The 13,918-nt window shown below is 38.3% G+C and overlaps 1 protein-coding gene across 1 annotated transcript in view; it reads left to right on the top strand.

Moving 5' to 3' along the window:
• The window catches only part of LOC148351372 (ALK tyrosine kinase receptor-like), a 569,914-nt gene that overhangs the window by 444,348 nt on the left and 111,648 nt on the right, over window positions 1-13,918 (top strand). The window contains 2 exon segments of the mRNA XM_088354005.1: window positions 5,569-5,741; window positions 10,823-10,923. Of these exon segments, the coding sequence (XP_088210131.1) occupies window positions 5,569-5,741; window positions 10,823-10,923 (274 nt within the window).

Here is a 13,918-nt window from a genome sequence, read left to right on the forward strand (position 1 = left end):
AATATATTTATTTGAATTTCTAAAATAGCAACTTATTATGTTATTACTGTGTTGATACTATGTCATCAGGTTAATTATTAAAAATACTGTTAAATAGACTCAGTCAACCAATAAAAAACAGTTTTCCTAGAAAATCACAATGACCCAGCACCGGTGAGCTTTTCAGAACAGAATGTCAGTGGTAAACACTTCTCTCTGTAGAGAAAGAGGATGAATAATTGCTTCTTCAAAATGTGGCTAAGGGAAGTCATTCTAGTAACGGTATTACGACTGTCAAAATGCTAAATTGTCCTCAAAGGATAAAAAGGACACTGGTTAATTAACTTGGGTTTTGAACTTTCACCGACCAGTTAGGGCCATTGATTTGAAAGAAATGTAAACGGTCAACGTTTGTGCCTGTTTAAATAGTAGTTGTGTTTCCCCCTCAATTCTTTACTTCGCTAGTCTCATGCTGCTCATTTAGTCATTAGCTCTAGATACCCACATCTATTATGCACTTTAATGTCAGCCAATCAGCCCTCTTCTCAAAGTCTTCATCACTTGTTTTTGTTATTAAATATTCAGTTTGCTGTGCCTCTCATCTTTGTTCCTATTTTGCTTATTCTTGTCAAAGGTTTTTGTGTCAGTAACCACCTTTTTAGCGCGACGAATTAAAACTGAAACGGGTTAATCCTGATCTGCAATTTGGTACATAATTAATCAAAACATTTAGGGAGGTGGCGGCTCGGCATCTGTGTGGTTAGCGTGTCCGCACACAGTTCTGTTACCAGCAGGGTTGGGTAGGGTTACTTTAACTTGATTACTTTCAATTACTTTTGGATTACTCCAATACCAAATATGCTAATAAAAGACAAAAGAAACTAAATATGAATAAAATTATGACTCACAACACGTGGTAAGCTTTCTCTTCTGGCTTTGATCTCTTTGATCTCCGGCAAAACTAACATAAAATGTGACAGAAACAAAATGAAAATAAATCCAAACAGCTTGACAACATCATTTTTGCCGTTCCATGTATTCCGTTACTCCCCAAGCCTGCACAGAATTTAGTAATTTTATTTATGTTTAGTTTCTTTTGTCTTTTATTAGCATATTTGGTATTGGAGTAATCCAAAAGTAATTGAAAGTAATCAAGTTAAAGTAACCCTACCCAACCCTGGTTACCAGCCTACCTGTGCGGAGTTCGCATGTTCTCCCCGTGATTGAGTGGGCTTTCTCTGGGCACCTCAGGTAACATCCCACATTCTATAAACATGCATGTCAGGTTAATTGGCCGGTCCAAATTGTCCCTAGGTGTGGACAAGTGAGTGAGTTGTCTGTCTCTGTGTGCTCTGCAACCGGTTTGCAACCAGTTCGGGGTGTCCCCTGCCCGCTGCCCTAAGATAGCTGGGAATTGGCTCCAGCACCCTTGCAACCTTACTGAGTAAAAGTGGTACGGATAATGGATGGATGAATTGAGGGATGTCCTATTCTGATGTTAATATTGGATATAAGTCCGCAGTTATGCTGAATGTTTGCACTCATATACAAGCTGTCGAATCTCGCTCTTTTGTCCAGCGGTGTCTGGATGCAGCATGCATAGAGTTTGTCATCTAAACAACTAATCGTCTGAAGGAATTCTTGTTTTTTGTTTACCATTAATACTGCTAAATCAAGAGAATCAAGACTAAAAATAATAATAATAATAAAGGCTAATCCTGTCGAATTGACCAGAGCAGGAGCCAGCTGATCAAACTGTTGAAAGTGTCGTCCAGCCATCCATAATCTGCACCGCTTATCATCAGCAGGCTCGCAACGGTGCTGGAGCCCATCCCAGCTATCTTGAGGCAGTAGGCAGGGGACACAGGGACAGACAACTCACTCGCTCATTCACACCTAGGGACAATTTGGACCGGCCAATTAACCTGACATGCATGGTTTTGGGATTGTGGGAGGAAACCGAAGTGCCCGGAGGAAGCCCACGCAGGCACGGGAGAACATGCAAACTCGACACGAGACGGCTTCGGTAGCTGGACATAAACCCTGAATCTCCGCACCATGGGGCTGTGCGCTAACTGCTCAGCCGCCGTGCCTTCTGAAATATTAGATTAAAAAAAAATGTCTGGAGCTGCAAAAAATGTTAAGACTTATATAAGCCTTACAATGAATGCAATACATACACTATGTACTTATATAAGCTACTGTATATTACCCTGTCAAAATGACTAAGTTGGATGCAACACATCCTGTGGAGAGTGATGCACTATGTGACTTCTCTATTCTCAGATACCGCCTCAAGCATTACAATATTAATGAATTGCAGTATGTGACATTTCTTTAATAAAAACAAAGAAATCCAATTTGTATAGTCATTTTTATTTTGAGTATTCAAAAACCAAAATGAAACGTGCATAACTGCCCCTTTTCTGTGCAACAAAAAAAGAGTGCAATAAAACGCAGCAAGCATTTTATAAAAATAGCTGGAATTTTAAAAAGTAAAATAAAAAAAATCACATTAACACAATTCAAGTTTGATTTCTGTGCATTCATTTTTCTCTTTATACCTTTGAGGTCGATGGTAGATCACAGACCCACCGGATTGTTTTTTAAAAAACGGCCTCCTGGCTAGCTTGTAACCCTGCTCCTTTAAAAGTGGCGGGGTTTGGGCCCGCTCAGCTCGGCTCTAACACAGGTGAAATGGGATTGAGTAAAACAAGCCAAAGAGAAATGCGACGGACTTTGTATTCCAACCAAGGCAGGAGTTCAAGCCTGAGAGCAACAACTTAATATATGACTTTTCTGCGTTCAAGGCAGAAACGGGTTTTTTTACAACTTGATACCACTTTCCACCCGTCAACTGTTTCATAGTTACACCCCTTAACGTTAAAAGTGTTTCCTTGATGTGTGTCCTCCTATATAAACAATGTAAAAGTAAAATGTATTTCCCTGTCCCATCGTTCTCAATTTTTGGAAAAGCTCCAGGGAGCCACTCTGCTGCGATAAAAAAATGCATGAAGCTCCTGAACCGCGGGTTGCCGATCCCCTGACCAGAAGAACAACCATCAAACCAAACTTAGACAGCCAACTCGTATTTAAAAAAAAAAAAAAAAAAATTAACACTGCAAATATAGACCCTTTGAAATGACTCACAAGAATCACTTACAGCTTCGTTGGGGGCAACTTTTTATAAAACACCCGGAATGGTTGCATTTGTTTTCGTCCGTCTTTCTTCTTTCAGACTCAATCTCCCATTATACATTTTGTAAGTCTACTAAAGGTTCAACACGACCAAAAAACATACACAGGTAAACTAACATTATTAATAAATAAATTTCCAATTAAAACTTTTCTTGAAATTTTACACTTATTGTTAATCCTTGTTTCTAAATAAAATTAAATTATACAGGATACTACACAGCAGCACGGCAGCAAACTGGTTAGCGCATGTGCGGCTTAGTTCTGAGGTCATGAGATCGAACGCGTGGATTTCCTCCGAGCACTCCGGTTTCCTCCAACATTCAAAAAACATACATTTAAGGTTAATTGGCCAGTCCAAATTGTCCCTAGGTGCGAATGAGTTGTCCGTCCCTGTGTGCCCTGCGACTGGCCGGCAACCAGTTCAGAGTGTCCCCTGCCCACTGCCTGAAAACAGCTGTGATGGGCTCCAGCACCCCCATGACCCTACTGAGGATCAGCGTGCAGATAATGGATGGATGGATGGACAACACAAACAGGAGCATGCATAATGTATGCTGATATAGGATCGACTGCTATTGGTATGGGACAATACTCCAGGCTACAATACTGGCATCGTAGAGAAATTTAAACTTGTTTTGGGACACTCCTAGTTGTATTTGACAAATTGACCCAGTAACATATGTCTTTAAATATAATGTCACATTTTCAAAGACATATACAAGGTAAAAAGATGTATTTTTCTATGTATTATAGTACTAGTGCACCAACCTATCTTAGAAATAAAACCTGATTGGTTCAGCCCATCAGATGATATGACATAAAACGACCCAAAAAGAGTTAGACCTGCCCTCATGAGATTCGTTTTCCCTTTTGCTTTAGCAGACTCTGTTACAGAGTTCGAATAGTACAGCTTTGGGGGCTCTTGCCAAATATTCCTTCCATGCATATTTTAAAAGCCGTTTTGTTCACAATGCCAACAATAGTTTGAAGTTCTGCTATTTTTCTATTTTTTTTGTCCTGTCAAATTCATCAAGTTGTGACCTTCAACATTTACTGGGACACTTTGCTGCTAGTGGCACAAAATCTACATGCAAATCAGATTTAAACCAGACCGAAATTGTGCCCTCAACTCTTGAAATAGGTACCCCCTTAGTATTTGAGGTCAAGTATCTCAGAGTCTTCTTTTGAGGAAAGAGGAAAATGATCGGAGAAAGTGACAAATGGATGATTGCAACACCAAAAACCATCAGGTCATCGCTAACGTGAAATGGAAGCCAAGGCATATGACAATATATGTTTCAACCGTTTTCCATCAGTCTACTAGGTCCAGGTAGTGGCAAAATCCAGGGTTTCTAAACGTTTTAAATAGCATTCTATGGAATATTCATTAATCCAAGTACCATTAATAAGAGGCTTTCTTAGTTGGAGGTGATGCAAATAATTTAAAAGATTTATTTTACTTTGAATAGATTTATTCAGAGCTAATTTGACTACCAAGGCAATACTAGAGGTTTTAATAAAAACATATATGATAGAAATAAGGGCGAAACAGCGGCTGAAAGGTGAGCGCATCCACGGTAATGGGATCAAATCAAGCTACCAGCTTTCCTGTACGGAGTTTGCATGTTCTCTGGGTACCTCAGTTTACATCCCACATTCTAAAAACATGCATGTCAGGTTAATTTGTCGGACTAAATTGTCCCTAGGTTTGAATGAGCAAGTGAGTTGTCTGTCACTGTGTCACCTGCAACTGGCTGGCAACTAGTTCAGGGAGTTAGGTCTCATATGTCAAATAGTTGCCATTTAAAGTATTATATCAATTAAGTTAGTTTGAATAGAAAAGGAAAATAAGTATTGTTCACGCACAATCTATTTGAACAAAAGTTTATGAATCAAAGGTCCTCCTTACAAATTGGCAAAATCATCTGCAGGATTTTGCAGTTTAGAGAACGCTGTGAATATCTGTTCCAAAACAAAATATTTTTACCCAATAATTACATGTGAATATTCTCTTAAATGCATTACTCATTTTATGCTCAAATGCTAGAGTGGGACCTCGGTTATCGCGGTTAATGGGGACCAAAACCACCCGCGATAATTGAAAATCCGCTAAGTAGCGGCGCACCTTAAAAAAAAAAAAAATATATATATATATATATATATATATATATATATATATATATATATATATATATATATTTATTTATTTATTTATTTATTTATTTTATTTTTATTTTTTTTAGGCCCGCGAAGCTCTGAATCCGTGAACTTAGAAGCACGAAGTAGCGAGGTCCAACTGTACTTAGTACATATATTTTTTGGGGGGGCGGTTGGGTGGGATGACAAATTATGTTTTACATGTTCCAAGTATTTTTTACACTTCTGCGACAGGTGCGATTCTGGATGTGTTCTGGAGGTTTGCAGAACGGGTCGCTGTCCCTGTGGATTGCGGAAAACAGCACGGGCCCCAAAGAGCAACGCCACCTGTGGTACTCTGTCAGCGTGCCAACCACCGAAAGAGGCTGGAATTTAATCACCGTTCCACTTTATGGGCTGGCTGACTGGTATGAAACTCAGCAGTGGAACGTTGTGATTATAGAGCAAATATGTGTCTAAACTAAGATCGCATTTACATTCCTCGAGTTGTGCTTGTCATAATTGCTCATACATGACAACCTTTTGACATTAAAAAACGGTATATGTGTTTGAGCACTCTATTTTCAGGCGTGAAACAGAATATAAGCAGCCGCAGACTTAATTACTGGTCTTTAATAAAGATTATTTTTTTTGGTAGATTTGGAGAAAAAAAAATGAATCCAGTGTTTTAAAAGGAAGGAAAGAGGTAGTCTAACACATAAAACTGTATTGTTGGGGAGTATGATCGCATGCAAAATACTTGGTCCTTACTCTGCAATAATTACAGTATGGATATAACTTCATATTTAATGTGTTGTTCCCCTTTTTGACTGAACTACATTAAATTCCAGATTACACACCTGATTAAAAGCCACATTCTAAAATTTAGGAATGGAACTTAATTTTGTCATTTTACAAGCCGCACCAGATTTTAGGCCGCAGGCTTAGACAGCCATAAACATTAACTAATCAACGTCAAATTCTTACAGTTTAATCCAATGCAAACCTGGCACCAACTGAGAGAGGAATTTGGCATCCCCGCGCACCTGAGACCGTTTTAAACTGTCATTATTTGGCTTTTCTCAGAGTTGTTTAAATCACATTTTTTTTAATCATTAGACCGTACAAGATGGCATTACAAAGACCAGCACATATTCACTACTCTCTCCGAAATAAAATTGTGAATAAGGGCTGGGTGGTGAAAAATGTGGGCCTTTTATTTCCAGACAACAGCATCAGGGCAACCATACTATGTAGAATAGTACTAGATTGCAACACAGATGTTTCTTTCAGGCATGAGAATCTCTCACCTTTCAGAGAAATTCACAATATGCAGTCTGAAAGGGTTACCTATGGGAATTGTGTATATGAGAAAATGTTGTGGGAACGAGGAGGGGGGGGATCGTGAGATTTTGCAGGGATTAAACCGAGCATTTGAGGTGGTGCATTTGCATAGGAAGAAGTAGTTTGGTCGTGCAACTTTTAAGTTAAAAGTGAGAATAAAAGCCTGTGAAAGATACAGCAACGTATAAACTAAACAAAATATATCCGTTTCTAGCCAATCAGGGTGGAGAATGGTCAACTGAAGGTTATGAAGCACATAGTAGATCGTAAACAAACTAATTACTAAGATCGATCATAGCATTTAATGGAATCCCAACACAAAAAACTAAACACCAACACCCTCTATTGATTTATTTGGTGAGCTTGTCTCTTATTATTTTTTTTGCAAGAAATTCTACGTGATAACATTACAATAGTACCCAGTGTGTTGGCGCAGAGTTGCCGAGAAGGTAAGTGGAATAAAGAAATCCAGGCTAACTGAAGAAGCACCGCCTGAACTAGTCTTGCCTGCACATTTTTGCCTAATAGGTTGCATTTTTTGCCAATTTTAAATTTTGTTCTTGATTATTTTTTTGGGGGGTTGATCTGTCATGAAAAACAAACTTCTATTCTTCTTTGACAAGTCAAGTCAAGTCAAGTCACATTTATTTATATAGCCCTTAATCACAAAAATGTCTCTAAGGACTGCACAGGATTACAATTACAAAATTGCACAATTACCTGATCCTAAACCCGCATGCGGGCAAAGAAAAAACTCAAAAACCTCAGTGTGAGGAAAAAAGAGAAACCTTGAGAAAGGACCTCACACATGGTAATCCCCCTTCCAGGATTGACCAGGGTGAATAACAATTAGCATTACTGTACACAGAATAGTAAACACTAAGTAACATGTTGAAAATTTGTCCGGAAAGTGCATGACAGCAGCGACGCCCCCAGCCTGTAAACTAGTCCAGAAAGTCTATGACGGCCACGACGCAGCTTCCCATCTCTGCCAGCTTGTAAATGCAGGGGTTGACATGCTTCAGGTCAGACGCTGGTCCGCTGACTCATCTCAAATCGTCTTTCTCCTTCGTATCACCACCAGGCAGGCAGTCAGAAAAAGAGAAAAAGATAGAACAATACAGAATATGAGGTGGGCATCAGTCATAAGCTTTGGAATAGAAGTGTGTCTTAAGCCTCGATTTAAAAACCTCCATTGAAGTTGCAGATCTTATCTCCGGAGGCAGGGCCTTCCATAACACCGGGGCCCGGAAGGAGAACGCCCTCAAGCCTGCAGACTTCTTGGCTCTCGGAGTCAGACCGGCATTTTCCGAGCGCAGACTCCGTGCAGAAACATAGGGGGAAATCAAATCAGAGAGATAAGAGGGCCCATGCAAACATTTATATGTTAATAAGAGAACCTTAAAGTCACATCTTAAGTGGACTGGAAGCCAGTGACGAGTGAAGAGAAGAATGAGAATCCGACCTATCCAACTATTTTACCCTTGTCAAAAACTGAATTTATACCCCGTGGAAGTTTTTTTCTTTACTTTTTAAATGCCGAAAACAGCTATAATATACATATTCATCAAGCTCTGATGGCCATTTGACAGGCATTCTTAATTGGTATATCAATAAAACACATGACCTCACAGCAATAAATTTACCACATGAATGGCTATAAGACGACTGTTGCAATTATACAGTCAACAGTGTTTAATGAAATGAAAATATCGCTTTCAGGTAAAAGTTGAATGCAGGATAGATGAAATAATGCATCGTATTAAGAAAGTCCATACAAATACTATAATACATGAAAGACAGTGGAAGTGCTAGATGTATCTCTACGGATAATTTCAGCTTCTTTGTTAACCTGGTCAGAAGCAGATTAGCTTTATAAAATAAATCACCAGAGTAACTGAATTGAGCTTAATTTAAGCTACATTCATGCAGCTGATTGGAGGCTAAATTTAGCCAAGATATTAGTCATAACAATATTTTGTTGGGTTGTACAGTGTACCAGTTCATGTCTGCCCCACACAAAAACGTTGTACATATTATTCTAAATACTTTAAAAACTCCCATTTTGCTCCTGTGATGTATGATATGAATAATGTTGGCAAAAATATGGACTATCTTGCAGGTGGCCAAAAATGTTTCCAGACATAACTGTGGTGTTTTGTATCTAGAGCGCCTGCATTGTGAAAAAGAGCAGCTCACTATTTTCTTCCGTGCAGCCACGGGAAAAAAAGAATAACCGACACAGTATTTAAAGCTACATTGTTTTAAATACAGCAAAAAAGAGGCTTGTTGTACAGAATTCATGGACGACTAAATTAATTAATCCCATTTACAGCACAATGTACACAATCCTTGCTTTCCTTTTTATTTTCATTCCCTGTGATGAATTGTTGAAATCAATACTCAAAGCGTCATCCTCCTGCCTTACAATTAGCTATGTCCCTGGTGTCCCCTCAAAAGATGAATTCAAGCTAAATAGACAATAGAAAAGAGAGACGAAACCCACGTCTCATCTTCCTTTGCCTGACTGCCGCTTTTCTTTGCCATCCAAGCTCAGATAATCCTGTTCGACTGGGAGTGATTAATTTTTTATTCTCGTGTTATGTAGTCAGCGCTTCTTGTGTTCTAAATTAGAATGTCATGTTCGTAACCACCAGGTGAACCTTCTAGTTTGCGCGGTGTTGACCTTTAGTAGAGCTTGAGTGCATGCCAAAGTGCAGAACACAGTTACAACATGACCAAGAGTCACATAATCAAGAAAATAATTGATTAATTGATAAAGATTGACTGATATAATATTAAATCTCGACATTGCTATGAAATAAAACAAGTCGAATGTCACGCAAGGATGCTAAATATATTTATCCATGCTAATTGCTCAGGTAATTACATTAATGATTTAAACATGTATGATCAAATTAACTGTGGTTCAGGGTCTTAAATTATGAAAACAATTGAACCGTCTCATTATAGTATTAAATGGCAAACAAGCTGCCAATTTTATTGGAATAACTGAGTTGTAGTTGTGTGACTTGTGAGCAGTGTTGGGCGCGTTACTGAAAAATAGTAATTACAGTAGTTACAATTAGTAGTTACTTTTTTAATAATTTAACTTGGTAACACCCAAATTAGCACTTTAATCCAAAAGTAACAATCTAATTGTCATATACACTCGCATACTAGGCGATCCACTAAAACGGCTTTAAAATAACCACATTATGAAATAGATAACGTGAACACCAACCTGTGGAAGTAATTTCATAGTTCCTGGCTTGTGCAATTTTGAGAGCTTACAAACAAACACTTAGCCGAGACATTCCATATCCTTTCTGTTCCTGGGCTTCAAACCACTCAAAAATTTCATCTTCCATTTCTGGGTACTGTCCAAGGCTTGGTTGACACTGCAGGGGGATCGAATTTTTTGGCAAGGCCGTGACCTGTATCCGATCTGTTAAAGTCCGTTTGAACGGAACATGTTCGATTTTTTTTTTCTCACCAGAATCAGGCCACTTTCAAATGTAGTCCTAAACACGATCAATATCTGATCTTTTGGAATTCTACTTCTGTCTGAATGGTCAAGGTGCATTCATGCGTCCTGCATGTTATCGATAGGTAGCAGACGTCACTATTCTGCCTACAACAACGGCGGAAGAAAACACGGAGTGTCATGATTTTACACATGCATGGACGATGAACACTTGCTTATTTTTTAACTCACGGAACAGCCAATATTCCATCACATACAACTGGATTCCTAACATGTTGCATGACATTACTGCTGTGAACAACAGTTGCGCTTATTGATAAAGTGATCTTCTAGCGGTAGCTAAAATTATTTACATTTAAATCATACCACATAGACAGCATTCAATCGGGGGGCATCAAGGTTTAGATTTAATTACTATTTGTGGGCGACAACCCTCCGCTGTTAACATCCATGAGTACTTCCGTGCACATGAGCGCATTGCGCTAGATGTCACATGTTCTGCAGATGCGAATCAGTTGTGCCACTCACAAAGGAGATTAAGTTGCATTCAAGTTGCATTTAGATGGAAATGTGAATGATATCACAAAAACCAAAACATTTGAATCGTGCATTAAGCTCTGTAGTGTGAACCTACCCTAATTTGTTTTCTTTATTTTAATTCATGATACCCTTACACAGGTTCTGGCTTCATTTTGGATGTGAAGATGGAATCGGACCTGACATTGGGTCCTTTATCTCACTTGACAACATCTCTTTCAGTATGGACTGCTTCCTGGCTTGTGAGTACAATCGAAATGTATTTTTTTTGTTTTCTTGACTGTGACAGACTCCTTCTTCTTCTTACTATTTTTATAATTATTATAATTGTTACATTATTACAATTAATTGGCATATTGTATCGTATGGGTTCCCGGATTTTGTTGGTCTGTGGAGCTCTCCAATGCTACCATGAAAGAAATTGTCTTTATACAAACATGATTTTCAATTTTTGGCAGGTCTAAACTGAAAATGTTAAATCACATTTTCAAATTGTTACTTCTGTAACAGGGAGCCTTTTACAAGGGCTCGTTGTGTCTGCAACAGCAATCAATTGTAATACCTTCCAAAAGATAAATCAGAGAAAGCTGCATGCAAAACACTGATTGAAAAACTAAAATAAGAGCCAATAATAAAATGAATATTGAACAATATATTAAAATTGAGGTAAGGAATAAATACTGTTCAGCAAAGAAGAATTTGTCGACAATAAAATTTCAATGAAAATCTTAGTGATGGCACAAACAAGTTGGTCCACTAATATGCATCTACTTGAATGATTTCAGCTTTCTGTATCGTATTATTATTATTTTTGCAAAAAAGAAAATTGTATTGAAATGGATTTCCTGGGCTTTTCTTAAGGGCACTCAAAGCTTGGTCAAGCATTTGGATTTTTCAGCTTTTCAAATTTTTTTTGAAGTCCAAACAAGAATAAGATGACATTTGTGTCTAGCAGGAGAACAAAAGGTTAAGAGTGCAAGACTCCTCCATCTCTGCCTTTCAGAAGACACATGTTTAAAATGTGACATGAATAAGAATACCACATTACGTGTGCTCCGAATCTCGATAAGGGCTCCGGTTTAACGCGATTAATGAATTTACTCAGAATTAATCAATCAGGATACATTGCAATACACAAAAAATATTTGTTTTCTTTCTCTCGATTAATTTTCAAAATCAGAAAATACGAACTGTGTGAAGTGCAATGATTAGCAAAGCAAAAATGTGCACATGCAGGTAATTCATATGCAAAGTTTATAACACCTGCTTGCTGGTACCGACTTCAATTTTACAATCGGAAAATAATGCGACATTTCAGCTGGAGTTTAATATCAAACTTGATTAATAGTGGGCAAAACAATTCTGAGCTAGTTGTGGGAGCTTCACAAATTCAATCAAATTAAGACTACATGTTCTTAACTGAGCAAAGTATTGACGATGTTGTTTTTCAAAGAAGACGTATTAGACTTATATAGCCGAGTAATTCATATTTATTTTACATAGCACAAGCCTCATCTGAAGGGTGCTGACATAATTGTCTGCCATCTTGCAGATAAAGGCACCAGAAAGCTGGAAAAAGAAAATAGTAAAATGGTATGTTTCGGTCACTTTGAGTCTCCAAAGTTTGTATTCTTCATTGTGCTCTTGAGCACTTGTTTTCTGTTGCACAACACAAGGGGTCGGTAAACCTTTGACCCAAAGAGCCATAAAATCAAAAATCTTTAAAAAAAGCCGCCATATATTTAAGAAAGAAAAAAATATCAACATAACCACCAAACCCACTCTCCAAACAAAAGCTAATTCTTCAACACATTTGATATCACTGTGTGTTTGATGATATGACCAAATGTAGGAAATAATAATAATGCCACAGCCTGTGTTCCTTACCAACTTCAATAAACCACTCAAAATGTGTCACCCGCAGTTACTTAAGAGTGTGGAAGATCCATCCATCCATTATCTGCACCGCTTATCCTCAGGAGGGTCGCAGGGGTGCTGGAGCCCAACGCAGCTATCTTTGGGCAGTGGGCAGGGGACACCCTGAACTGGTTACCAGCCTTTTGCAGGGCACACAGAGACAGACAACTCACTCGCTCATTCACACGTTGGGACGATTTAGGAATTGACACGCATGTTTTTGAAATGTGGGAGGAAACCGGAGTGCCCGAAGGAAACCCACGCAAGCTCGGGCAGTACATGTAAACTCCACACAGGAAGGTTCGATCTCATGACCTCAGAACTGTGCCGCATACACACTAACCACTGCGCCTCTGTGATGCGTGTTGAAGATCATTTTGTCATTTTTGTCCGAAATAACGATTCTAAAACAGGTGCAACCAAAGTTCTTTTGTAAAAATGTCACAAAATAAATACATCAAACGAGTATACCATACATACATATCTACCTTCGGTATCGACGGCGCTGGGCCAGGAGATGGAGTGTGCACGTCCAATGTTTTGTGTATAGTGTCAGGTTAAAAATGATGTCCGGTTGAAATAAGAAACTTTTAATTTATAATGAAACTCGTTTATTTAAAAAAAACAAGCACATTAAAACTATCTACTTCCGCAGACTGAGGTGTGCGCCTCCTTTTTATACGGTGGATTCTGATTGCAGGACAAAATAAACCATGTGCAGTGTATAATGTTGGTCACTAGATAGCGTGCGAGTATGAGAAATGAGCAATAGGGATAGTGAACTTTGTAAAAACAATGCGTTTCTGTGAGGTGAAAAACAAGCTGGGCTTGGAATTTGCAAGTCAAACTCTCCCAGAACAGAATGTACCCAGTGGCCTTCAAGTTGTAGATAGTTAGCAAAGTCTACCAGTGAGCGTCTGAATTGTAGCTTTTAATTAGAGACAAATTTTTTTGGCTTGGTAACCTTATTGCCCTGACCTTGAAGGTGCTTTCTCCTGAGAACAACACGAAAACTTAACTGGTTTTGAGTACAATACAGAAAAATTTATAAACATATGAAGATATATGAAACGTATGAATTATATATTGGGTGTAAAATGTAAAATATAATATAAAAGGCACACTTAGACCATGGTTTTCCCCCATATATTAGCTCCGCTCATTCCTACTGCTAACCCGATTATTTATGACTGATTGATTGAGTTTCACATTTATTTCTCTTTCTTTTTTAGACTTTTTTTTTAGGTAGGGAATTAAATAAAAACGTTTTTATCTGATGTTTTTGTGGAAAAAACGATTCGGCCTAACCTTAGCATAGCC

This window comes from Urocampus carinirostris, chromosome 15, assembly GCF_059441175.1.
Source record: "Urocampus carinirostris isolate Australia breed hairy pipefish chromosome 15, RoL_Ucar_1.0, whole genome shotgun sequence".
Taxonomy (NCBI): Eukaryota; Metazoa; Chordata; class Actinopteri; order Syngnathiformes; family Syngnathidae; genus Urocampus; species Urocampus carinirostris.